Source organism: Nyctereutes procyonoides, unplaced genomic scaffold (genome assembly GCF_905146905.1).
Source record: "Nyctereutes procyonoides isolate TBG_1078 unplaced genomic scaffold, NYPRO_anot_genome, whole genome shotgun sequence".
In the NCBI taxonomy this organism is placed as follows: Eukaryota; Metazoa; Chordata; class Mammalia; order Carnivora; family Canidae; genus Nyctereutes; species Nyctereutes procyonoides.
The window spans coordinates 72,332,588-72,356,834 of record NW_026575051.1 but is presented as its reverse complement, the minus strand read 5'-3'; the positions used below and the strand labels follow the sequence as shown (position 1 = coordinate 72,356,834).

General features: G+C 60.2%; 2 protein-coding genes across 2 annotated transcripts in view; one reads left to right on the top strand and one right to left on the bottom strand.

Moving 5' to 3' along the window:
- LOC129512441 (collagen alpha-1(I) chain-like) overlaps window positions 1-16,780 on the bottom strand; it is a 22,913-nt gene extending 6,133 nt beyond the window's left edge. Inside the window, exons 1-6 of the mRNA XM_055329642.1 lie at window positions 16,646-16,780; window positions 15,986-16,569; window positions 15,212-15,701; window positions 14,570-14,731; window positions 10,263-11,335; window positions 1,820-2,723 (exon numbers count right to left, since the gene is read on the bottom strand). Of these exons, the coding sequence (XP_055185617.1) occupies window positions 1,820-2,723; window positions 10,263-11,335; window positions 14,570-14,731; window positions 15,212-15,701; window positions 15,986-16,569; window positions 16,646-16,780 (3,348 nt within the window). The remainder of the gene's footprint in view (window positions 1-1,819; window positions 2,724-10,262; window positions 11,336-14,569; window positions 14,732-15,211; window positions 15,702-15,985; window positions 16,570-16,645) is intronic.
- DLL1 (delta like canonical Notch ligand 1) lies at window positions 16,228-24,247 on the top strand. Its single transcript, XM_055330882.1, has 11 exons — window positions 16,228-16,829; window positions 17,017-17,313; window positions 17,944-18,004; window positions 18,248-18,505; window positions 20,275-20,335; window positions 20,866-20,996; window positions 21,116-21,285; window positions 21,394-21,610; window positions 22,510-23,317; window positions 23,411-23,528; window positions 23,615-24,247. Exons 1-11 carry the CDS (start codon window positions 16,779-16,781, stop codon window positions 23,618-23,620), a joined length of 2,178 nt encoding a protein of 725 aa, XP_055186857.1. The 5' UTR covers window positions 16,228-16,778; the 3' UTR covers window positions 23,621-24,247.

The following is a 24,247-nucleotide window of genomic DNA, read 5'->3' as shown; positions in this document are numbered from 1 at the left end:
CGCTCAGGCCCCTCCTGCCCACCGACTCCCCCTCCCCCTGCCTCTCCCCTCCCCCACCTCCAGCCTTCACGTCTCACCTCTCACCTCTACAATTCCGCTCAGGCCCCTCCTGCCCACCGACTCCCCCTCCCCTGCTTCTCCCCTCCCCAACCTCCAGCCTTCACCTCTCACCTCTACAATTCCGCTCAGGCCCCTCCTGCCCACCGACTCCCCCTCCCCCTGCCTCTCCCCTCCCCCACCTCCAGCCTTCACCTCTCACCTCTACAATTCCGCTCAGGCCCCTCCTGCACGCAGACTCCCCCTCCCCCTGCTTCTCCCCTCCCCAACCTCCAGCCTTCACCTCTCACCTCTACAATTCCGCTCAGGCCCCTCCTGCCCACCGACTCCCCTCCCCCTGCCTCTCCCCTCCCCCACCTCCAGCCTTCACGTCTCACCTCTCACCTCTACAATTCCGCTCAGGCCCCTCCTGCCCACCGACTCCTCCCTCCCCTGCCTCTCCCCTCCCCAACCTCCAGCCTTCACCTCTCACCTCTACAATTCCACTCAGGCCCCTCCTGCCCACCGACTCCCCCTCCCCCTGCCTCTCCCCTCCCCCACCTCCAGCCTTCACCTCTCACCTCTACAATTCCGCTCAGGCCCCTCCTGCCCACCGACTCCCCCTCCCCTGCCTCTCCCCTCCCCCACCTCCAGCCTTCACGTCTCACCTCTCACCTCTACAATTCCGCTCAGGCCCCTCCTGCCCACCGACTCCCCCTCCCCCTGCTTCTCCCCTCCCCAACCTCCAGCCTTCACCTCTCACCTCTACAATTCCGCTCAGGCCCCTCCTGCCCACCGACTCCCCCTCCCCCTGCCTCTCCCCTCCCCCACCTCCAGCCTTCACCTCTCACCTCTACAATTCCGCTCAGGCCCCTCCTGCACGCAGACTCCCCCTCCCCCTGCCTCTCCCCTCCCCAACCTCCAGCCTTCACCTCTCACCTCTACAATTCCGCTCAGGCCCCTCCTGCCCACGACTCCTCCCTCCCCTGCCTCTCCCTCCCCACCTCCAGCCTTCACCTCTCACCTCTACAATTCCGCTCAGGCCCCTCCTGCACGCAGACTCCCCCCTCCACCTGCCTCTCCCCTCCCCAACCTCCAGCCTTCACCTCTCACCTCTACAATTCCGCTCAGGCCCCTCCTGCCCACCGACTCCTCCCTCCCCCTGCCTCTCCCCTCCCCCACCTCCAGCCTTCACGTCTCACCTCTACAATTCCGCTCAGGCCCCTCCTGCCCACCGACTCCCCCTCCCCCTGCCTCTCCCCTCCCCAACCTCCAGCCTTCACCTCTCACCTCTACAATTCCGCTCAGGCCCCTCCTGCCCACTGACTCCTCCCTCCCCCTGCCTCTCCCCTCCCCCACCTCCAGCCTTCACCTCTCACCTCTACAATTCCGCTCAGGCCCCTCCTGCCCACCGACTCCCCCTCCCCCTGCCTCTCCCCTCCCCAACCTCCAGCCTTCACCTCTCACCTCTACAATTCCGCTCAGGCCCCTCCTGCACGCAGACTCCCCCCTCCCCCTGCCTCTCCCCTCCCCCACCTCCAGCCTTCACCTCTCACCTCTACAATTCCGCTCAGGCCCCTCCTGCCCACCGACTCCCCCCTCCCCCTGCCTCTCCCCTCCCCACCTCCAGCCTTCACGTCTCACCTCTACAATTCCACTCAGGCCCCTCCTGCCCACCGACTCCCCCTCCCCCTGCCTCTCCCCTCCCCCACCTCCAGCCTTCACCTCTCACCTCTACAATTCCGCTCAGGCCCCTCCTGCACGCAGACTCCCCCCTCCCCACCGTCGCCTGGTCCAAGCTCATCGCCGCCAGCGAACCCGTCCTCTCTCTCTGCACGGGCGCTGGACCCCGCTCAGGAAAGCCCAGGGGTGGCTGGGGGGAGGCGCCCAAGCCGGAGCCGCGGGCGCAGGGGTCAGGGGTCAGCCGCGCGGCGGGGCAGCCCGGGGCGCGGCCCCGGAGGGGGGGAGGGGGAGGGGGAGGGGGAGGGAGGGCGCCGCCGCGGCGGGCCGGGCGGCCGGGGAGCGAGGCGAGGACATGGGCGGAAGGGGCGGGAGGGACAGCGCGGCGCGCCCCGGGGTCGCGGAGCCGGGCGGGCGGCGCAGGCCTACCTAGAGATGCGCCAGCACAGCCACGGACGCGCCGCTCCGCCCTCGGCCAGCCGCAGCCCGCCGCGCACTTCCGCTTCCGCTCGGCAGCTTCCGCTCGCGGGACCGCCCCCGCGGGGGCGGGGCCTGCGCGGGGGGCGGGGCAGCGAGCTGCGCAGGCGCCGCGCCCGTTGCCTCGGCAACAGCGCGTGCTTCCGAGGTCGGGGTCGCGCGGGCGGGGGCCTCCCGCGGGCGTCGGCGGGGCAGCGCTGCCTGCTGGCGGGCGGCTGGCGGGCGGCTGGAGGCGGCTGGAGGGCGGCTGCCCGGGCCCGCCCCCCGAGCCCGGAGCCCCCGGACCCGGAGCCCCCGGCGCCCGCGGCTCTTCTGGGGTGCGAGCCCCCCGCCCCCCCCCGGCCTCCCCTGGGCCCGCTCCCCGGCAGGGCGTGTCGCCCTCCGCCTCCCGGGCTGCACCCCCGAGCGCTCGGGCTGCAGCCCTGCGGACGCAGGGGGCGCGGAGGGGGGCCCGGCCGGTGCCCTGCAGCCCCGAGTGCCCGGCGAGCGGGTCACCTGCCTGCACGCGCCGCCCTGACCTCTGCGACCACCTTAGGACCAGCAAGGGGGCGCCCGGGGGCTCAGGGCGTGACCCCGGGTCAGCATTGGGCTCCCTGCATGGGGCCTGCTTCTCCCTCTGCCTGTGTCTCTGCCTCTCTCTGTGTCTCATGAATAAATAAATAAAATCTTAAAAAAAAAAAAATAATAAGACCAGGAAGGCTCACACTCGGGACACGCACCCTTAGGCCCCGATGTCAGCAGCCCCTCCCCGAGCTGGGGGCCACCCTTTGCTCTGCCTACAGTGGAGACACTGTCTTGGTAGCCAGGTGTGATGGCAGGAGAATAGCCTTTAAACCAATCTAACTTATTTTTTTTAATTTTTTTTATTTATTTATGACAGTCACAGAGAGAGAGAGAGAGGCAGAGACACAGGCAGAGGGAGAAGCAGGCTCCATGCACCGGGAGCCCGACATGGGATTCGATCCCCGGTCTCCAGGATCACGCCCTGGGCCAAAGGCAGGTGCCAAACCGCTGCGCCACCCAGGGATCCCTAATCTAACTTATTTTTAAGTAAATCACTGACAAACTAAAATTATTAATGATGCCAATTTATCTAAGCTGCATCTCAGGACCTGCCCTACGTAGCCTATCTCAGCAGAGCTGCTGCAAGCCCTGGGGACCCAGAGGCTTCCGTTGAAGTGAACCAACCCAATGCTGTTCCCGTCAGAATCCCTTGCAGAACACGGACAGATCAAGCCGTCAAGAACCATTACCCAGCCGAAGTGACAGCACGTCCGCGTATGAAGTTTTGGAAGGAGTCTCTCCACTCAGCCTACAAGGCTTTCCTCTCCTGTTGATCTTTTCTTAAAAAAGGTAAAATGAACAGTGCTCAGCACCCACCACTGGCTGGGTGCCACACCAAGAAGGAGGTACAGTCTCTAGTCAAGGAGCACACGTTGCGGCAGGGAAGGAAAACCAACATACATTTAATACTAGGAAACAAGTGAGACAGTGAAGGTCTGTAATGTGGCAGCCAGGAGCTAACGTGTAAACAGCTGGAAGGAAGTGGGATCTCAGAACTGGAAGAGGAAGGTCTTGCAGGCAGAGGTGCACCCCAGAAAGGGACGGGGTCGGATTTGAGGGGGTGCAGAGGGCGAGCAGGGACTCCTCTCCATGTGCAGAGCCAGACAGGACGCAGGGGGCAGCGGCCAGCAAAAGCCCTCACTGAGCGCTCCCACAAGGCCCACCGCTTGGCAGTCTTATCTACCTCATAGAGCTTCCAATAAGCTTCTCTGCCTCCTTCCTAAATGTACACATATGACCAAGGGTCAACAGGCATCTGAGGAAGACAGACAGAAAAAAAAAAGGAGAAAACAAAGTAGGAAGAAGAAAAATACAAGAAACATTATTGTCTGCAGCCTCTGAAGATAATAGATCCGTGAAAGAGACACAGAGGAGTATATGAAAGAACATCCCAAAAAGATGTTCCCTTGAAAATTATACAAGAAATGATAAATTTATAATGTTTAAAGTTAGAATATAAATCTGATATCTCTCATATATTAGAACAAAAAGAATAAGAAATGGAGAAAGAGAAAACATAAGAAAATTAGAAGATTAAAATTTGACATTGGGACACCTGAGGGGCTCAGCAGTTTAGCACCGTCTTCAGCCCAGGGCGTGACCCCGGGGGGGGGGGTCCCGGGATCAAGTCCCACATCGGGCTCCCTGCATGGAGCCTGCTTCTCCCTCTGCCTGTGTCTCTGCCTCTCTCTGTGTCTCTCATGAATAAATAAATAAATAAAATCTTTGAAAAAATAAAATCTGGGGAAAAAATTTGATGTGTGAAAAATGGCAATTCCAAGAAAAGGAACAGAGAAAATGAAGAGGAAATTCCTCAAGAAGTAATTCAGGGGATCCCTTGGTGGCTCAGCGGTTTAGCACCTGACATTGGCTCAGGGCGTGATCCTGGAGTCCCAGGATTGAGTCCCGTGTTGGACTCCCTGCATGGAGCCTGCTTCTCCCTCTGCCCGTGTCTCTGCCCCTCTCTCTCTCTCTCTCTCTCTCTCTCTCTGTCTCCCATGAACAAATAAATAAAATCTTTGAAAAAAATAAAATCTAGGGAAAAAATTTGACATGTGAAAAATGGCAATTACAAGAAAAGGAACAGAGAAAATGAAGAGGAAATTCCTCAAGAGGTAATTCAAGAAAACTTCCTGGACCTAAGAGACATGTTCTCCCAGAACAACGAACCTGCAATGATCTACACCAAGGCACATCACGAAATTTCAAGACAGCAGGGATAAAAAAATATCTTAAAAAAAAAAAAGATCTTTAAACATTTCCATAGGGAAAAATGAAAAGGTCACATGTAAAGTTTAGTAAATCAGAAGGGCATAGGAATCCTCAAGGAATTTAGGAAGCTGAAATTCAATGGAGATTTAACTTCAAAGTTCTGAAGAAAATAATTCTAACATGGAATTCCAATCTCAATCAAAATATTAGTTAAGTGTGAGGATAGAATAAAGATATATTGGGGTATGTGACTTAAAAATACTATCTCCCAAATACTTTATTCAGAAACCTGCTGAGGGATACTCTTCAAAATTAAGAAGTCAAGAAAGAGTAACATTTAGGACTTGGGTACCGGAGAACCCACATGAAGAGAGGAGCAGAGTCCTAGCTAGAGACCGCGTATGTTGGAGCAGGCGGCCGGCCTCCCAGAGAGGCAGTGCCAGGAAGGTGAGCCCTTGGAACACCTGATGTGTCTGAATATTTTAAAAGATCTTTGGAGTTCGGTGATGGTAAGCAATAGGTACACAGAAAAGTCAATAAGCAAATAAATTAGGCAATTATTGAATCCAGTAAAGAAAAAAAAACTGTACAAAAAAGAAAATGTAATCACAGCATATAACTCAGCATGAATAATTACATATTTTAATAAGGTAAATAAGGAATGGTAATTTAATATAAAAGGATGCCATAATTACTTTTTGGGAAAAAAAATGGGCTGGGCAGTGAACTTCTATGAGTTCATAGAAATCCAGTGAAAGAGCTAAATCTTCATCAGCTAGATCTGGGACGTCCATAGACAATATACACAAGTGAAAAAAAGACATAGCATTAGAGACTTTTTAAAGAAATAGACAGGGGGATCCCTGGGTGGCGCAGCGGTTTGGCGCCTGCCTTTAGCCCAGGGCGCGATCCTGGAGACCCGGGATCGAATCCCACGTCGGGCTCCCGGTGCATGGAGCCTGCTTCTCCCTCTGCCTGTGTCTCTGCCTCTCTCTCTCTCTCTCTCTCTCTCACTGTATGACTATCATAAATAAATAAAAAATTTTAAAAAATCATCAAAAAAAAAAAATAGACGAGTAGGGACGCCTGGGTGGCTCAGTCAGTTAAGCATCCACCTTCAGCTCAGGGCCTAATCCCATGGGCCTGGGATTGGGCTCCCTGCTCAGTGGGGAGTTGGCTTCTCCATCTCCCCCCACCTGTCCCCACCCCACTGGTGCTTTCTCCTGCCATCTCTTTCTCTCTCTCTCTCACTCTCTCTGTCAAATAAATAAAATCTTTAAAAAGAAATATGAGGGATCCCTGGGTGGCGCAGCGGTTTAGCGCCTGCCTTTGGCCCAGGGCGCGATCCTGGAGACCCGGGATCGAATCCCACGTCGGGCTCCCGGTGCATGGAGCCTGCTTCTCCCTCTGCCTGTGTCTCTGCTTCTCTCTCTCTCTCTCTTTCTGTGTGACTATCATAAATAAATAAAAATTAAAAAATATATTTAAAAATAAATAAATTAAATAAAAAGAAATATGAGAGTAAATTTAAAAAAAATAGCTAAGAGTTAAGTTAGAGGAAGGAATTAAGTGGGAATGTTTGGTGTGGGCAATTGTTTTTTTTTTTCTTTTTACAAATCTAGAAATACCATTTGAATTTTAAAATCTGTATTCCTTTGATAAAAGGAAAAAATTTTAACTTCAAGTTTTAAAAAGTTAAGTAACTTGTACAAGTGGTAGTAAGTGGCACAACTATTGCTCAAATTCACACCTGTCTAAATTCTATAAGCCTCTAAAAATTTTTTTTACAATTATAGCGCACGAAGTGAAGGGAAGGAGAAGTCAAAGATTCCTCTGCAGGCCTCTTTCCCAGGACACTAGAAGAGAAGACGCGCGGGGATACCAGCGGAGTACAGAGAAGGAGCTGTGTGGGACTATTCGCGGCCTTTCCCCACCTCCTGCTTGACACCACACTTTCCTAGGCCCTATTGCCCTATTGTGCACATCACAGGTCAGCTTCAGAGGTGCCTGGGGGCGCAGTCAGTAAGCGCCCAACTCTTGGTTTAGGCTCAGGTCCTGCTCTCAGGGTCCTGTTGGATGGAGCCGTGTAGGGCTCCGTGCTGAGCGCCCAGATTCTCTCTCCCTCCTGCCCCTCTCCATAATGGAAGAAGGAAAGAAAGAAGAAAGAGACGAAAAGAAAGAAAAGAAAAGAAAAGAAAAGAAAAGAAAGAAAAGAAAGAGAGAGAGAGAAAGAAAGAAAGAAAGAAAGAAAGAAAGAAAGAAAGAAAGAAAGAAGAGAAAGAAGAGAAGAAAACAGTTTGGGGGAGAATCTAAAACTGGGAGGGCAGATTTATGTAAAAAAAACAGGAAGGGAAGGAAGAAAAAACTGAACGTACAGAGAAGGGAGTGAAGGGGGAGAGTAAAACGTTGAAGAGAAAGACTTCATTCACATCAACTGTGAGAAAGAGAAGAAACATGGAGCATGAGAAGAGTTTGGGAAGGATGGGATTAGGGCCGCTTGGTCTTGATAACAGTCTTCAAAATTTATTTGGAGTTACTTTTAATTCTATTTGTAATTTCTTCGAATGCAACGACCACATGGGTTGATGCAGTTCCATTTGAATAAGAGTTCACCACCCAAAAATTGGGAAAGAAAAAGCCACAACCCTAACGACACGCTGACCTCCGCGTGGTTGATCACCCTAAATACTACCCGAGGGTTTACTGCAGACACCAAATGGCCGCAGGAAGAGAACGTGCCTCTTCCTGCACTGGCCGCCATGGGATTAGGGGCGACTCCAGGGCCCGGCAGCCCCCATGCCGTCGTGGAAGGGCGCTAGCCCAATGTCTCAGCCACCAGTGTGGGGACAGTGGAGCAGAAGGAAGGGGCACCTGGTGCCAGGACAACGTGGTTGAGCCAGAACCTACTAACGGGGCTGCTCCACCTCCCGACTGGGATGACGTCCCTGCCTTGTGGGCAAGAGGGCTGAATTCGGATTTCCTGTTACTTGCTGCTGGAAGTATCCTGTTTCAGCTCCTGCCCATGAAGGGGTAATTCCTACAGAACTTGTCCTTCCACTTTAAACAACTAGAAAACTAGACAAAATACATGCAATGACTATTTTCAGACAGTGGACAGCAGGAAGTGGAGGATGGAGGTTCCTGAAGGAAGGAAAACAAGCCCAGTGACTGCCCTGATTTTCTGCCGAGATCAGCAAAGAAAATCAGTGCGACAAAAGATCAAAGAAGCTGATGAGCCTGTAGCCATATTGGCCACAATAAAGGCAGAGATCACCCAGCCTGGACGGAAGGTGCTCGAGGGTTACCCAGAGACTGTCCGAGCAACGAGCAACGGTAGAGGACATGGACAGATTCCTTGAGCCAAAGAAATTACCGAGGCTGCCCGGAGAAGACATAGAAAATCTGAGTAACCCTATTTATTAAGTCATATATTTATTTGTTAAATTGAATGTCCAAGTAAAAACCTTCCAACAAAGAAAACTCCAGACCCACGTAGCCTCAGCGGTGAATTCTGTCAAACATTCAGGGAAGACCTATGAGTCCTATACAAACCCTTTCTGAAAATAATAGACTTCTCTGCTCACCGAGGCGGGTCTAACTTGACTTTGGACCTCCAGCCCCAAAGACAGGTGAGTGCGTGAATGAATCAGGGAGTAAACGCCCGCCGTGTGCTTCGGGCAAGTGGGTCTGATGGTGGCCCCAGCTGTGAGCAGGGATTTCCATAAGCCAGTCACGGTTTTCCCATTTTCCTTGACTGTGGCTGGCTCTGTGGTGACCCTATCACCTCGCTGGAGCCACCGAGAAGTGAAGGTGGTGGTGGGTCATTCCTAACACACTCACACCGGGCCCTGCAATCAGCCGTATTTCTTGCCTCGAGGAACCCACTCACATAAACAGGAACAGTTCCAACTACCATGAAAAGGAAGCACCAGGTTTTGACTGTTCCTAAAAAAATCCAGACTCACCAACACGCCCCTACATCCCTTCCAGCAGTGACCAGCGTACATTTTGAAAACACTCCAGCCATTAGATATTAGTGACAATGACTGATAAACACAGCCACGGCCCTGTTCCCATTTGCCTAAACGAAGACTGTATTTTTCAGGCGAACCTTGATGGCCTGCCAGTGCCGTCCCCGTTCTGTGCCCTGGGAAGGTGGCACAGGAGAACGACTAATGATTTAATGGTGTGCAGGGGGGAAAGCGTTGGAAAGCAAGGAATGCTCTCAAGAAAGCATGCCTTACATTTTGAATTAAGAAATGTGCTGATTTGAAGGTGAAAAGACATTTGCCTAAATTTGTCCCCTCTTTTTTTTCCTCCAATACTTAGGCTGTTTATTGGGGTCCCTTTCTCTCCAGCCCATTTGCTGGAGTAGGGCTTTGCAAAGCCGGTCTCCTAGCAGCCGAGTGCAGAAGGCCCATTCGTATTACAATGGACGGGAAGGAAAGAAAGAGCCTGGTCTGTTTAAACTGCCTCTGTCTTCATTCACAGCCTGATGTCCGCCTGCATTGTGACACCCACAATGGCACTAAAGGACTCATTGTGGCCGAAAACAAATCAAAACAGAATAAGGGACGCTAAGATAAAAGAGTCATGCAGCAAAATTGCTTAAAAAATCTAAGTCTTACATCTGAGATTTATGTTACCTTTTGGCTGTGTGGCCTATTGACCGGTGTTTATAATAACCACTAGAGTTTAATAAACAAAAAGATAAATGGGGACTTCATGTACATTTTTAAGGGCGCTTCCACAGAAAGGGTGGGTTTGCTGGGTTGGGTTGGACGCTGTTTAATAATTATCGTTCTTTGTTTGCACAACATTTGGGGAGCCACACTCCGCACTCTGTGTTTATTTTCCTCCTGATCAACATGCCCGAGCTATGCCCATGTGGCCCAACAGCGTCCCCCACACAGTGGCTCCCACCCACCCCCCACCCCCTGCCCGAACCAACATCAGATGTTGCGAGAACCCACGCCCAGTTCAGCAGGCAACAGGTGGAAGGTTGAATAGCTTCACACGTTTTTCGGGAGAGGGGGTGGGGAGAAAGAGAGAAAAAAAAAGGGAGGGCGGGAGGGCAGGCTTTTGGGAGCCGATTTAAGGATTAGATCAGATGTTATTGCTAGTGAAAAATTAAACAGCCCGGTGCTCTGGGGAGTGCAGATTAATATATTTAGTGACTGTGCGCACAAAGGCTGCTCATTGTGGCCACGTCTGAATGCCTGTGAATAGGATGGAACATATGCGGCCTGTCACCGCAGGTGCCCACATCTGTTCTTCCCCGGGCAGATGCTCACAGAAAAGGGGAGGTGGGAGGCCGGGGAAGGACAGCGGCCTCGGAGGCCTCGCCGGGCCCAGGGCTGCGCGGTCCGGCGCGGACTCCGTGGGGCGGGCGCGGCCGCGGTTCCGGGGGACTCGCTTTGGGGAGGGGGGGGGTAGCCCAAAGCCCCCGGGCCCCGCCCCCGCCGGCCGCGTGATTGACGGGCCGCCCCGGGGACGCGGCGACAGGTGCCCGAGACCCCCCGGGCGGGGCGCGTCCTGGAGAGCAGTCCCGGGGCCCGGCGGGCCGGGGGCGCCCCTCGACGCCTCTTCTTCCCTCCTCATTGTCTGCGGAGCCCCGGGCCGCGGCGTCCAGGTGCGGGCGCTCGTGCAGGTGACGGAGCCGCCCGGGGGCGAGGGCGCGCAGGGCCCCCCCCCCAGCCCCCGGCGCGTCCCCGCCGCCCACCTGGGCCGCGCCGCACCTGCCGGGCCCGCGTGAGGTCCCGCCCGCGCGCGCGCGCCGCCGCCGCCTCCGGGAAGCCCTCGGGCGCTGCGCCCCGCCCGGTCCCCGCGCGCTCAGCCGCGGCCGAGCTCGAGGGGCGGCTGGGGCGGGCGCGCGGCGGCGGAGCAGCTGCGCGGTCATCCGATCCCGGACAAAGGCGCGCCCGCCGGTGCCGCGCCAGGTAAACACGCGCTTTGTCATGGAGATGAGCGCGGGGCGGCCGAGCAGATGATCCGCGGGTCCGGGCGCGGCGGCCGCGGCGGCCGGGGGAGGGGCGCGCGGGGGGTGGGGACCCGTCATCTGCGCCGGGGCCGCCAGCTGAGCACGCGACTCGCCCTTTCTCATGCAAATCAGCACATGCCTTTGCAACTCGCGGCAGACCTGCGGCCTCCGCCGCCGCCCCCGCGGAGCTGGGGTGTCCCCCGGGCGCCGCACCCCGACAACCGGCCACGTGGGGCCCGGGCAGCCCTCGCTTCCGCGCCGCGGCCGCAGCCCCGTCAGGGCACAAAGGTCACGCGACACGCCGTGACCCTGCCCCGCGGGAAGGCCGGGCCCGTCCGGCGGGTGCGCTCCGAGCGGCCGGGCCTGGGCCTGCGCCTGCGCCTGCGCCTGCGGGGGAGGCCTCGGGAAGCTGCCAGAGCGCGCCCCCCGCGCCCCCCTGCGCCCCCCGCGCCCCCCTGCGGCCCCCTGCGCCCCCCGCGCCCCCGTGCGCCCCCCGCGCCCCGGGCCGGGGCCAGCTCCAATGAGGGCGCCGCGCGCGCGGGGGGGGGGGGGGGGCCTCCCGGGGTCGCTTCCCTGCGGCCACAGGCCAGCGACCCGGATCTGGGTGTGGGCTCTGCCCGCTTGCCCGCGGCGCGGAGGCTGGCTCGGGTCACAGGTGTCTCCCCCTAGACACCACCGTGGCTGCGTCAGGTCTCCAAGGTCTCCACCAGTCTGCAGAGCCGGGGCGGCCTGCGGGTGCCTCCGGCGTGCGGTCACCCGAGACGGGAACATCTGTGGGAGCCACCCCGGGCACAGAGGTTCCACCCGAGGGGCCTCGGGGCCTCGGGGACTCCCAGCCAGCTGCTCCAGCCCCCCCATCTTAGCCACTTCAGGATTCCAGAACTGCCCCGGGGAGCTGCGGGCCGCCACTCGCGCAGGGGACCAGGGCCAGGGGCGCAGTCAGCGGTGCCCTCATCGCCCTGCTGGGCACGGAGAATAAGCTTCCCAAGTGAGGCTTATGGAGCAGGGGCGCTAGGTAGGATGTGCAGGTGGGGGCGTGGTACTGACCAGGCGCCCTGGTTTCGGCCTCCGCCCCTTGTTCTTCAGGTAACCTGGCATGTTTGATCAACGCCAGATTTGCTGCCTGGAAGTTCTTTATTTTTTTATTTTTTATTTTGTTGTTCAGAACAAGGACCTTAATTCTTCTCGGCAATAAGGGAACCTCTCTGTTGGGTATACAGTATTCAGTGGGTCTAAGAAAACACAAACACCACTCCAGTCTCCAGACTTGTTTACACAGAAAACTGAACCCGTGGCTAGCTGGGAGTCTGGAGCCTATTCTGGGCATTGTGTTTTGCAATCTGCCCAGACCCTCCCTCCTCGACCCAGCGCCACCGGCACACTCACACCTTGGGCACAGAACCTTCCTCTGGGCGAAAGGGGATTGAAACAGGCTTGGGTGACCGCAGTATTTGGTCACACCACCACTGAGGACTGGGGTGTTTAGTTTTATAGACTGATGGCTGTGAGCTTTAACTCCCAAGTGGCCTAATGAAATGGCGGGGAAGATAAGCAGGGTCCCCCCCCAGTAAACAGCGCTCAGCTGTGGCTGTCGTGGCCCTGGTCCGGATCACACAACCTGAGCCTACCTTGGCCACTGGCGTTCTTCAGGCTACGAGCTGAGCGTGCCTGGCAAAAACAAACCACCACCACCAGGCGGCAAATCTCTCTGTCCTCTCCTGCGTCTGATGGATTGGGCGCCTTCTAAGCCCTAATGAGCCTCACTTTGTACAGTAAATTTGCTGAGAAATCAAAAAGTATTTAAAAGAAAGTTTCCTCCTTTTTTCCTAATGAGCAAGGTGAGGATTTATGGTGTGCAGGGAGGAGGGAATCTGGCTGCTAGGGCCAACGTGGAGGCAAGCCTTTTAACATACTCTAGCTTAAGCTCCCTCCTGCATTTAGGGGGTTCAGAGCGCTTGGTTGCGGGAGTATAGAGACATGCAGTTAGGGAGTGAAAAAACGCCATTTGGTTCGGAGCAGATGGCTGGCTAGGGGGCTGATGGCGTCTAAAGGCGTGTCATCCCCCTTCAGCCTGAATCCCTAAGGGCTCCCCTTGTCTTCCCAATCAATGAAAATTAAAGTGCAAAGAAAGGATGAATAGTTGGACCTCGAGTCTCGCCTTTGTTCATCTCAGCTACTGGTGTGCAGGAGTTAAACTACAACAGGCCCCCACAGAAACACAGAAGTTAAACAGTCTCCCGTTAGCTCAGCTTTGAAAGGGAGAGGGGGAGAGGGACCAGCGTGAGGTGGGGGAGAGGGAGAGAGGGAGAGAGGGAAGGAGGAGGAGGAGAGGAGGAGGAAGATGAGGAGGAGGAGGAGGGAGGAGGAGGAGGAGGAGGAGGAGGAGGAGGAGAGAGGAGGAAGAAGAAAAAAGAGGAAAGAACAGGAGGAGGAGGAAGGAGAAGAAAAGGGCTTTCTGCTTGATTTCCCCAATACAGAATCGCGTGGCATAAATTAAGTTGGAAAAGAATGAACGCTTTGGGCAGGATTCTGATGGATTTTACGATGCCTTTCAGTTCCGCTTTGCCGCTGTAATCGAGAAATCTGTGCCACGTCAATTTAACAAATACTTGATACTGAGGGGGGTTTGTTAAAGATTTGGGGCAAGTCTTTTTCCCCAAGGTTTAAGCCCTTGCGCGTGGAACTTTTTATTTCCAGTTTTCTAAACAGGCATTCAAATGAGACTGTTTCACACTTCCATTTTCTAATTAAAAGGTTCCTGAAATTTCATTTCTTACTGAAATCTACTCTCGTCTCCGAGGCACAGAGGATTTAGAGCTCACATTCCTTTCTTCTTTTGTGGCTCCCCGGCTCCTGGCACCCTCTCACCTCCCCCCACCCCTGCTCTCCCCCCACCTCTCTCTCTCTCTCTCTCTCTCTCTCTCTCTCTCTCTCACACACACACACACACACACACACACCAGCTTCTATGCTGTAGAGAGCAAAGTTCTCAGAAATTAGCTTTCAGAGGAAACATGGATGTAGTGAAAAAAGGATGCTGACACTAGGTGGCAAGATTAAATTAGGATTCACGCTGACCGGGCCCTGTGGGGATGCAGCCCGTCCTAAAGGGCGGCCACACTGGGATCGCCACCGTCCCGGGGGTGCAGTATCTTTGAAGTCTCCATTTGTTCTCAGCCAAGCAGTAGGGGTTCTGGTGGAGTCCGAGCCTGCCTTTCTCACCTCACCCTTACATGCGTGCTACTTCCCACCAATCCCTTGCTTCCCTACGAGGCAGGCGGCGGTGGAAAACCTAACGTGCACGGATCTGTCAGCCCGGAAACTTTACAGGTATTTGAAAGCCCAAGAGGCAAGGTTCTTGCCGCCTAACAGCCAGAGGGATGGCCACGGTTGACCGCACCAAGCGGTTTTTAGATTGCTGTCGACACTTGGTAGTCTCCCTCTTCCGGGCATCGCTCCATAGATACCCTGACCTCCACACCCGCCGCAGTGCAAGTCACATCTGCCGGGACAGTGCGGTGCCCACCAAGGAGGTGGCCGTGGCACACCTGCAGCGAGGCCACTGTGGCCAGGCACCTGCGGCCGTGCCCCAAGCAGCCACCCTGACTCCAACATTCGCACCTCCCAGCAGAATGGAGCTGCTGCCTTGGTGCCGCGGAGGCTGAGCAGGAGCACCCGGGCCGGGCGGGAGACCGTGGAGTGAGCCGGCACAGGCACGGGCACGGGCACGGGCACGGGCACGGGCACGGGCACGGGCACCGAGCGGGATGCCGGAGTAGGGCTCTGCGCCCCACCTCACTCCTGCGCGGAGCTCGGAAGCATGAGAGCAATTTGGGTAACTCATTGTGTGATACGTGTGTCCTCGGCCCTCCCAATAAACTCATTTCCCTTTAAAAAAATGAAAACAAAAGTTCTAGTGTCTGACGGACGTGTAAAAACCTAATAAGGTGATGGTCGTGTAAAGATTTCGGGCCGGGGGGGCCGGGCCGGAGGGCCTTTGGAACATGTGCCGGACATTGTTGCAGAGGCCGCGGCGCGCGCGGAGGGGAGCTCTTTCTCTCGGCATTGTGCGGGGAGCAGGTGCGGTCTGCATTACCATACAGCTGAGCGCACAAAGAGCCACTGATTCAGGCCTGCACAATAACAGAGTGCCCTAATGACAGCCACGCGAGCGACACACACCAAACTCACTTTTACCCGGCGGAGGGGGGAATGCCCAGGAGAGAGGGCTGGGCGCCCGGGAGAGGTGGCGGTGGCCCAGACCTGCTCCGGGAAGGGCGCGCGCGCGCGGGGTGGGGCGCCAGGGTCTCCCCGCCGGCGGTGGGGCGGTGGGGCGGTGGGGGCGCCCCCCAGGCCCCGCCCGCGCCCCGCGGCCTCCGGCCGGCGCAGGGGCCCGCGGGCGCGCGGACGCGGGGGTCCCGGGGGCGCCGCGCCCCTCCCCGGCCGGCCGTGCCGCGGCTCTGCGCTCCCGGGCGCACGGGCGCCGGCCCCGGCCAGACCTCCCCAAACTTCCCGAAACTGCCGCGGCGCGCGCCCCCCGCCGCGCCCCCGCGGCCCGGCCTTCCCGGAGAGGGCGCGACCCCGCGGCCCCCGGACCCGGGCCGCGGGCGCGCGGGGGGCCGGCGGGGACGGCGCGGCCCCGGACACGTCCCCGGGCGGCTCCCGGCGCGCGGCCCCCGGCGGGGCGGGAGGAGCGGCGCCGCCCCCGCGCGCCCCCGCGCGCCCCCGCGTGTCCCCGCGCGCCTCGGCGAGCCTGCCCGGCGGCACGGCCAGGGCCAGGGCCAGGGCCAGGGCCAGGGCCAGGGCCAGGGCCCGGCGGCGGCCCCGCCTCGGGAGCGGGAGCGGGAGCGGGAGCGGGAGCGGGAGCGGGAGCGGGAGCGGAGCGGTCCTCGCGGCGAGCGTTTCGCAGGAATGTAAATGAGCGCGTTTTGTGTGGTGCGGGGCGGGGGCGGGGCGGGGCGGGGCGGGGCGGGGGCGGGGGGCCGGGCGGGGGCGGTGGGGGCGGGGAGGAGGTTGCACATTTTACAGCTCACTGACCATTTGGCGATCCATTGAGAGGAGGGCTTGGAAAAGTGGCTCCTTTGTGACAGCGCTCGCCAGATTGGGGGGCTGCGCATTTGCATCTCATTAGCCATGCGGGCGGCCGGCGGGATATAAGGGCGGCGGGCGCCGGGAGCGCAGACCTCGGCGCGCACCCGCGGACGCGGCCGGCCCAGCGCGCTCCGACGCGCCGCCGTGGCGCAGCGCCTCCCCGCCGCCCGCCGCCCGCCGCCCGCCGCCCCGCGCTCGGACCCGCGCTCGGACCCCGCGCCGCGGGCGTGGATGGCACCGGCTGGGCGCCCCGGGAAGACGCGCGCGTCCGCGGGGGCGCAGGGGACCCGAGTGCGGGGCGCAGCCGGCGCCGCCGAGTGAGCCGGGCCGGGCCGCAGGGCGCGCTCCGCGGGGCCCCGGGGCCGCCGCCTCGCCCGCGGGACTGCAGCCGCCGTCGCCCCGGGCCCGGAGGAAGCCGCGGCGGCGCGCCGGGAGTCGCGCTGAGCATCGGGACGCCTCCCCGCCCGGGCTGTCGCTCTACTTCCGTTCGAAGAAGCTCGAGTCCAAACCGGGAGGCAGACGACCCCCACCTGCGGGCGGCCTGGAAGGAAGAGCAGGAAAACCGAAAGTTGCCGCGGCACCGCCCCCGCCCCCTCTCCCGCGCACCCCGGAGAGCGCGTCCCCCGCGCTGGGCGGCTCCGAGCCCGCGGCCTCCGCGGCCCGGGAGCTCCCGGGGGTCCGCGCGCCCGGCCCCGGCCCCGGCCCGCCCGACCCAGCCCGCGCGGGGCGCACGTCCGCCATGGGTCGCTGCGCCCTCGCCCTGGCCGTGCTGTCGGCCCTGCTGTGCCAGGTGAGCGCGGGCGGGGCGGGGCGGGGCGGGGCGGGGCGCGGCGCGGGGCGGGCGGGGGGCGCGGGGGGGACGGGACGGGGCGGGCGGGGGGCGCGGCTGTCAGGCCCCCGCGCGCCCTCCCGCGCCCCCGCGCGCCCTCACGCGCCCTCACGCGCCCTCACGCGCCCCGCCCGCCGCCCGCCCGCAGGCCTGCAGCTCCGGGGTGTTCGAGCTCAAGCTGCAGGAGTTCGTCAACAAGAAGGGGCTGCTGGGGAACCGCAACTGCTGCCGCGGGGGCGCGGGGCCGCCGCCGTGCGCCTGCAGGACCTTCTTCCGCGTGTGCCTCAAGCACTACCAGGCCAGCGTGTCCCCCGAGCCGCCCTGCACCTACGGCAGCGCCGTCACGCCCGTGCTGGGCGTCGACTCCTTCAGCCTGCCCGACGGCGCGGGCGCCGACCCCGCCTTCACCAACCCCATCCGCTTCCCCTTCGGCTTCACCTGGCCGGTGAGCGCGGCACCTGCGGCCCGGGCGGGGGCGGGGGGGGGGCGGGGGCGGGGGAGGGGGAGGGGCGGGCCGGGGACGCGGGGAGGAGGCCTCGCGGGACAGCTCCGGGTCCCTGCCCCCGCCGCGCCTCGCCGGTGTAGCCCCGGCCCCCTGCGTGTAGCAACCCCAGCACCCCTGGGTGTAGTCCCCCCCCCCCCGCCCCTTGGGTGTAGTCCCTGCCCCCTGGGTGTAGCCCCCCCCTGCGTGTAGGCCCTGACCCCCTGGGTGTAGCCTCCCCCAGCCCCCTGGGTGCAGCCCGCCGGCCCACCCCAGACTGATGACAACCCCCTAGCCACTGACTCCTGCACGACCTTCTGTCCTTTCCTTTCCTTTTCTTTCTTTTTCTTTCTTTCTTTTCTCTCTTTCAACACGATATCCTGTGCTAACAGGCTGAAAAAACAGTCAGGAAACCACTCTTTAAAAACCTTTTCCATTTCCTTAAGGAAAGTGAAAACAGGCCCTCGCCCGCCGCCCTGCGCACGCAGATCTGCAGGGAGGCCCCCGTCACTCCCTTGGTCCTCCGTCCCCAGTGGCTCATTTTAGGTCTTTAACATTTCTGCTTACTCTTGTGTCTCCTCCTCTTTCTTCCAGGGCACCTTTTCTCTGATCATTGAAGCTCTCCACACAGATTCTCCCGATGACCTCACAACAGGTAAAAACAAACCCCAAACTCCCAAACCGAGTAAAGCGCATCCCTGTTGGTACGTATTTGATTTCGTAAGTCCCCCAGAAACGAGCTCCGACGCCTTTCATTCTGCAAACTCCCGCGTGGGGCTCAGGATGGAGGCTCTTTGGCCTCCTCCCCTCATATGACGCATCGGTTCCAGCCCCCCACCTCGCACCCCAGGCCTCTGGGTTCTTGCTCAGGACCCACGGGAGCATCCTCTTCCCACAGAAAACCCAGAAAGACTCATCAGCCGCCTGGCCACGCAGAGGCACCTGACCGTGGGTGAGGAGTGGTCTCAGGACCTGCACAGCAGCGGCCGAACCGACCTCAAGTATTCCTACCGCTTCGTGTGTGATGAGCATTACTACGGGGAGGGCTGCTCCGTCTTCTGTCGCCCCCGAGACGACGCCTTTGGCCACTTCACCTGCGGGGAGAGAGGGGAGAAGGTCTGCAACCCTGGCTGGAAAGGCCAGTATTGCACTGAACGTGAGTTCTGCTTCCCCCTCCATCGTCCAGGCCGGAGCTCCCAGGGCCTGGGGGCGTGCTCTGAGCCGGTGGCATCCTGGGGCTCGAGCACCGGGGTGAAGCCCTGGTGGGGAGGCTGAGGCCAGAGAGCCGGAGAAACTTGCCAGGACCTCACAGCTAGCCGGTGGCAGGGCTGGGGTCAATGCAGACTTGTAACTTCCGCTATGGGAAGCTGCCTTTCTTAATCAGGGAGGATTTGGGAGACAGGGCCAGGGGTCAGGAAGTGAGCCTGAGGGAGAGGGAGGGGAGGAAGGAAGGGAGGATCACAGGGAAGAGTGTGGGGGGTGGCCATGCTTTCAACCGGTTCTTGCTGTCAAGTGTCTCATTGGAAAAGAGCTTAGTTTTCTCTGTGGGGTTGGGGTGCTTGGCCTGTTTGCAGAGCGAGGCGTTTGCACACATTCTGCGTGTTGCACACACAACGTTAAGGGCATGTTCAGTCGTGGGGCCTGTGGACTGGAGAGACTGTGTCTGCAAGGGCTGCATGGGGAGGCGCCTCTCCTGGGGCAGAAATGCCTTCACAAGAACCGAGTAGGCCCGCCTGCCCCTGCTTCGGGGGGCTCCAGGCAGGCCCGGTGGCCGCGGGGGTTGCAGGAAGCCAGGCTGTGGGCAGCGGGAGGCCCGTGAGGTCTCCACCGGGTCCTGGGCCTGGTTCTGGTTTGCAGGCCTCTCTCACCCAGGTGTCGGGTTTCCCTGTTGTCAGGGGTGGAGCGGTCCGGAGCTCCCCGGAAACCTCCAGCTTGTTCCCTGCCCTGCCCTGGGGCAGGTGAACCTCCAGGCCCTCTGCGGAGGCCCCTCTTGGCCTGGGGGCGCGGGTCCTCACAGCCAGCCTCATTGTTTTGAGCCCCGCCTGGGCCTGAGCTGGCTCCGGGTCGGATGGACTTGCGAGCAGAGCAGCTCGCTGCTGAGTTCCCTAACCCGGGAAGGAAGCCGGCCCTCCCTCCCCGCGCCCCACCGGCGGCGGCCTCGCAGCCTTGCAGCCCAGCTTCCCTCCTTCCTGGGCTTCACCGCGGGGTAGCCATAAACTTAAACTTTTTTCTTCTTATTCAAACACTGGAGTCTCTCCCCGCCCCCAGCTAGCGCGTGCCATCGATTAGATCTCTCCGGGGATAGGCGGCAGGAACGCACGCCGGCTCCCATTGGTGGAAGGGCGCGCGCACTCGCGTGTGTGTGTGTGTGTGTGTGTGTGTGTGTGTGTGCGTGTGTGCGCGCGCGCGCGCGTGTGCGTGCATGTGTGTGTGTGTGTACACGCCGGGTGGGGGGCGAGGGGCGGGGGAGGCGGTATTGTTGCACTGGGGCAGCTGCCGGGGGAGCAGAGACAATAGAGCAGCTGTCTTGCCCTGGTACTCTGCATACCAGCTGTCCACCCTTATCTACACACACACTTTCTGGGTATTAAGAGGTGGAGCTTTGTGCATAGAATTGGGAAGTGGGGGAGGAGGAGGGGGAAGGACTTCTGACCCTCTCAGAAGAAAAGGGGATGGGGTGGGGGTGGGGGCTTCCGTGCTCTTTTGTCCTGGAGCCACTGTGTTAAGCAGAATGCTCGTCCCGGGGCTGCGTGAGGTCCGCAGCCGCTGGGCAGGAGCTCGGGCTCCCCCCGGATGGAGACACCCTCAGGTGGGCCTGCCCGTGGAGCCGCACGCGGCTTCTGTCCCCAGCGCGTGTGGCCGCGGCCCCCTCCGTTGGGGAGGCACGGGGTGGGGCGTGACGCGGTGTGTCCTCTCTCCTTGCAGCAATCTGCCTGCCGGGGTGCGACGAGCAGCACGGCTTTTGTGACAAGCCAGGGGAGTGCAAGTAAGTTTGCAGAAGTGCCTGTTCCCTCTGCTGGTCGTCCTTTCCCGCTCGGTCTACCTGTAAAGTGGCTCTAGGTGATTGTTCGAAACACCCTGGCGCGGTGACGGACCGGAGGGGCCGGAGGTGGCCTGCGGGCGGTTCTCCTCCTCGGTAAACACCGAGGAACGCTAGCGTCCAGGGCTGTCAGTCATCCGAGCTCCTCTGCAGTCACGGGAACGTAGAGACAGCAGTTTGCAAGGAGGTGACATAGGGAGTGAGTCCAGTCCAGCGACTCTGCGGCTCCTCGGCCTGTTAGGACCACCGGGGAGTCTGGAAATGCTGTCCCGGCGGCCCTCGTAGCGGTAGCGGAGGACAGGCCTGAGGCTGGGGCGGTTGCAGAGCCCCCGCGGAGAGTCCCGTGGTCCCCCCCCCGCCCCCCCAAGAGCCAGCGGTGCTGATGCTGCGGGAAGGCGGCGTCTCCAGGGTGGCTGCTGTGTGACCGTGAGCCCGGGGACGCCGGCGCCCGCCTGACCGTCCTGCTGTCCTCCTAGGTGCAGGGTGGGTTGGCAGAGCCGGTACTGTGACCAGTGTATCCGCTACCCCGGCTGTCTCCATGGCACCTGCCAGCAGCCCTGGCAGTGCAACTGCCAGGAGGGCTGGGGGGGCCTCTTCTGCAACCAGGGTGAGCCCCCGTCGCCTTCCAGAGCCCCGGGCTTCCCTGGCTCTCCTGTGGGGAAGGTGCGGGCTCTCTGAGCCTGACCCGGGCCTCCCCGGGCCCCCTCCTGTCTCCGCCCCTCGCAGACCTGAACTACTGCACCCACCACAGGCCCTGCAGGAACGGGGCCACCTGTACCAACACCGGGCAGGGAAGCTACACCTGCTCCTGCCGGCCCGGGTACTCGGGGGCCAACTGCGAGACGGAGATCGACGAGTGTGGCACCAGCCCCTGCAGGAACGGAGGCAGCTGCACGGTGAGTCCGGCCGCGGCGGGTGCTCCCTCGAGCAGGGCCATGCGTCGGGCCGGAGTGCGCGGGGCCCTCGGGGCGGCGTGTGACAGCTCTGTCTCCTCCACGACACAGGATCTGGAGAACGGCTACTCTTGCACCTGCCCACCCGGCTTCTACGGCCGAATCTGCGAGCTAAGCGCCATGGCATGTGCGGACGGCCCCTGCTTCAACGGGGGACGGTGCTCGGACAACCCCGAGGGAGGGTACACCTGCCGCTGCCCTGTGGGCTTCTCCGGCTTTAACTGTGAGAAGAAGGTGGATTCCTGCCGGTCTTCACCCTGTTCTAATGGTAGGAGGGCAGCCCCAGCCGCTCTGAGACTTTGTCAAGCGGTCAACACTGATGATAACGCATTAGAAAGCACGTGCGTTTAATTTCAAAGCAAGCGCATCATTTTGCAAGCTACCCTCCGTTATGGAGCCTTTCAACTAAGCAGTCAGAAACTCTCCACAGTTACCTTGAGTCTGGAAATGCTCAGGGAGCAAGGAAGGCAGGCAGGAGTGTGGATTCTCACGTTCTGCGGGGAAAGCCTGAGGCCGAGAGGTGAGATGACTTGTCAAGGTCATGCAGCACCTCGGGTGCCTGAGTCGCGGCCGTGACTCCGTCCGTCGGGCCCGTGGCAGCCCGGCCGCTGGTTGCGGAGGGAAGCCCGGCTCGCTGCTCGCTCAGCGAAGCCGCGTCTGCGTGCGGAGCTGGCCCGGGTGGGTGGGGGCGGAGGGCGGGCGGGCCTGGCGGGCGGCCGGGGCACGGGCACGTCGCTGTCGCCCTGCCCTCCACGCGTGCGGCCGGGGGCGGCCCCCCGGGGGCTTCTGTGCGCGGAGCCCAGGAACCTGGGCGGTTGGCTTCTAGAGGCAGAGTAGCTGGGGGGTTAGCGACTGGGCTCTGGAAGGGCGAGGCCTGTCCCACGCCGCCGCCCGCCGTGGCTCTCCGTGGCCGAGCCCGCTCTTGTCACTGACCGTGGAGCCGCCGTCCGCCTCAGGCTCCGCTGCCTCACCTGCACACGGGGGCCTGGTGGGATGTTGTGGAGGTGGGTGCAGCCACGCAGCCGAGGCATCGGCCCGCTGCCCGAGGACGCCGGCTGGCTCGGGGTTCGCCGAGCGGGACCAGACCCTCCCGCCGCCTCGCGCCTCTGGGCTGGGACGTGGGGGCACACGCACGGCAGACCCTTCAGCCTGTGTCCTGTGTTCCAGGTGCCCAGTGCGTGGCCCTCGGTGACGCTTACCTGTGCCGCTGCCCGGCCGGCTTCTCGGGGAGGCAGTGCGAGGACAACGTGGACGACTGCGCCTCCTCCCCGTGTGCCAACGGGGGCACCTGCCGCGACGGCGTGAATGAGTACTCCTGCACCTGCCCCCCGGGCTACACGGGCAGGAACTGCAGCGCCCCGGTCAGCCGGTGTGAGCACGCGCCCTGCCACAACGGGGCCACCTGCCACGAGAGGGACCGGCGCTACCTGTGCGAGTGCGCCCGGGGCTACGGGGGCCCCAACTGCCAGTTCCTGCTGCCCGAGCCGCCGCCGGGCCCGGTGGTGGTGGATCTCACCGAGAAGTTCGTGGAGGGCCAGGCCGGGCCCTTCCCCTGGGTGGCCGTCTGCGCGGGCGTGGTGCTCGTCCTCATGCTGCTGCTGGGCTGTGCCGCCGTCGTGGTCTGCGTGCGGCTCAGGCTGCAGAAGGACCGGCCCCCGGCCGAGGCGTGCCGGGGGGAGACGGAGACCATGAACAACCTGGCCAACTGCCAGCGCGAGAAGGACATCTCGGTCAGCGTGATCGGGGCCACGCAGATCAAGAACACCAACAAGAAGGTGGACTTCCACGGGGACCACGGGGCCGACAAGAATGGCCTCAAGGCCCGCTACCCCGCTGTGGACTATAACCTGGTGCAGGACCTCAAGGGCGACGCCGCCGCTGCCGCCACCGCCAGGGACGCTCACAGCAAGCCTGACACCAAGTGCCAGCCCCAGGGCCCCGCCGGGGAGGAGAAGAGCGCCCCGCCGCTCAGGGGGTGCGTGCCAGGGCCGGGAGGGGTGCTGCGGGCGGGCAGCAGGGCCCCGCGCGGAGCTGGTTTCACGCGCTCTCTCTCGTGCTTCCCTTGTAGCGGAGACGCCTCCGATAGGAAAAGGCCAGACTCGGTGTATTCCACTTCGAAAGACACCAAGTACCAGTCGGTGTACGTCATATCGGAGGAGAAAGACGAGTGTGTCATAGCCACTGAGGTCGGTGCGGCGGGGGCTCGGGCCTGGGCGCGGGCGGGACCTGCGGGGCCGCGGGACTAACCTCCTCTGTCTTGTGGGCCCTGCAGGTGTGAAATGGAAGTGATATGGCAAAAATCCCGTTTCTCTTAAAAATAAATAAAATTCCAAGGATATATGCCCCAGTGGATGCTGCTTGAAAGAGGAAGGGAGACCCACGGACTGCTGCTGAGAACCGACTGGACGGAGCAGGTTCTCCCCGGAGGTCGGCCGGGGGCGCGGGCTCAGCTCGGCGGCGTCCGGGGGGCCTGTTGCACTGCCTTCTGGGACGTTCCATTGCACTATGGACAGTTGCTTTTTAAAAAAATATATATTTAAATGAATGGACTTAATTACTACATAAGAAGCATGCACTGCCTGAAGTGTATATTTTGGATTCTTATGAGCCAGTCTTTTCTTGAATTAGAATCACAAACACTGCCTTTATCGTCCTTTTTGATACTAAAATGTGTTTTTTCTAGGTGGAAAAAAAAATGTGTGTTATTTTTTGGACTTGTAAAAATATTTTTCATGATATCTGTAAAGCTTGAGTATTTTGTGATGTTCATTTTTTATAATTTAAATTTTGGTAAATATGTACAAAGGCACTTCGGGTCTATGTGACTATATTTTTTTGTATATAAATGTATTTATGGAATATTGTGCAAATGTTATTTGAGTTTTTTTACTGTTTTGTTAATGAA

Coding starts and splice junctions, on each gene's coding strand:
- DLL1 (XM_055330882.1), top strand. CDS start 16,779: ATGGGTCGCTGCGCCCTCGCCCTGGCCGTGCTGTCGGCCCTGCTGTGC. Junction 21,286..21,393: donor GGAACGGAGGCAGCTGCACG/GTGAGTCCGGCC, acceptor TCCACGACACAG/GATCTGGAGAACGGCTACTC. Junction 23,318..23,410: donor AGCGCCCCGCCGCTCAGGGG/GTGCGTGCCAGG, acceptor CTTCCCTTGTAG/CGGAGACGCCTCCGATAGGA.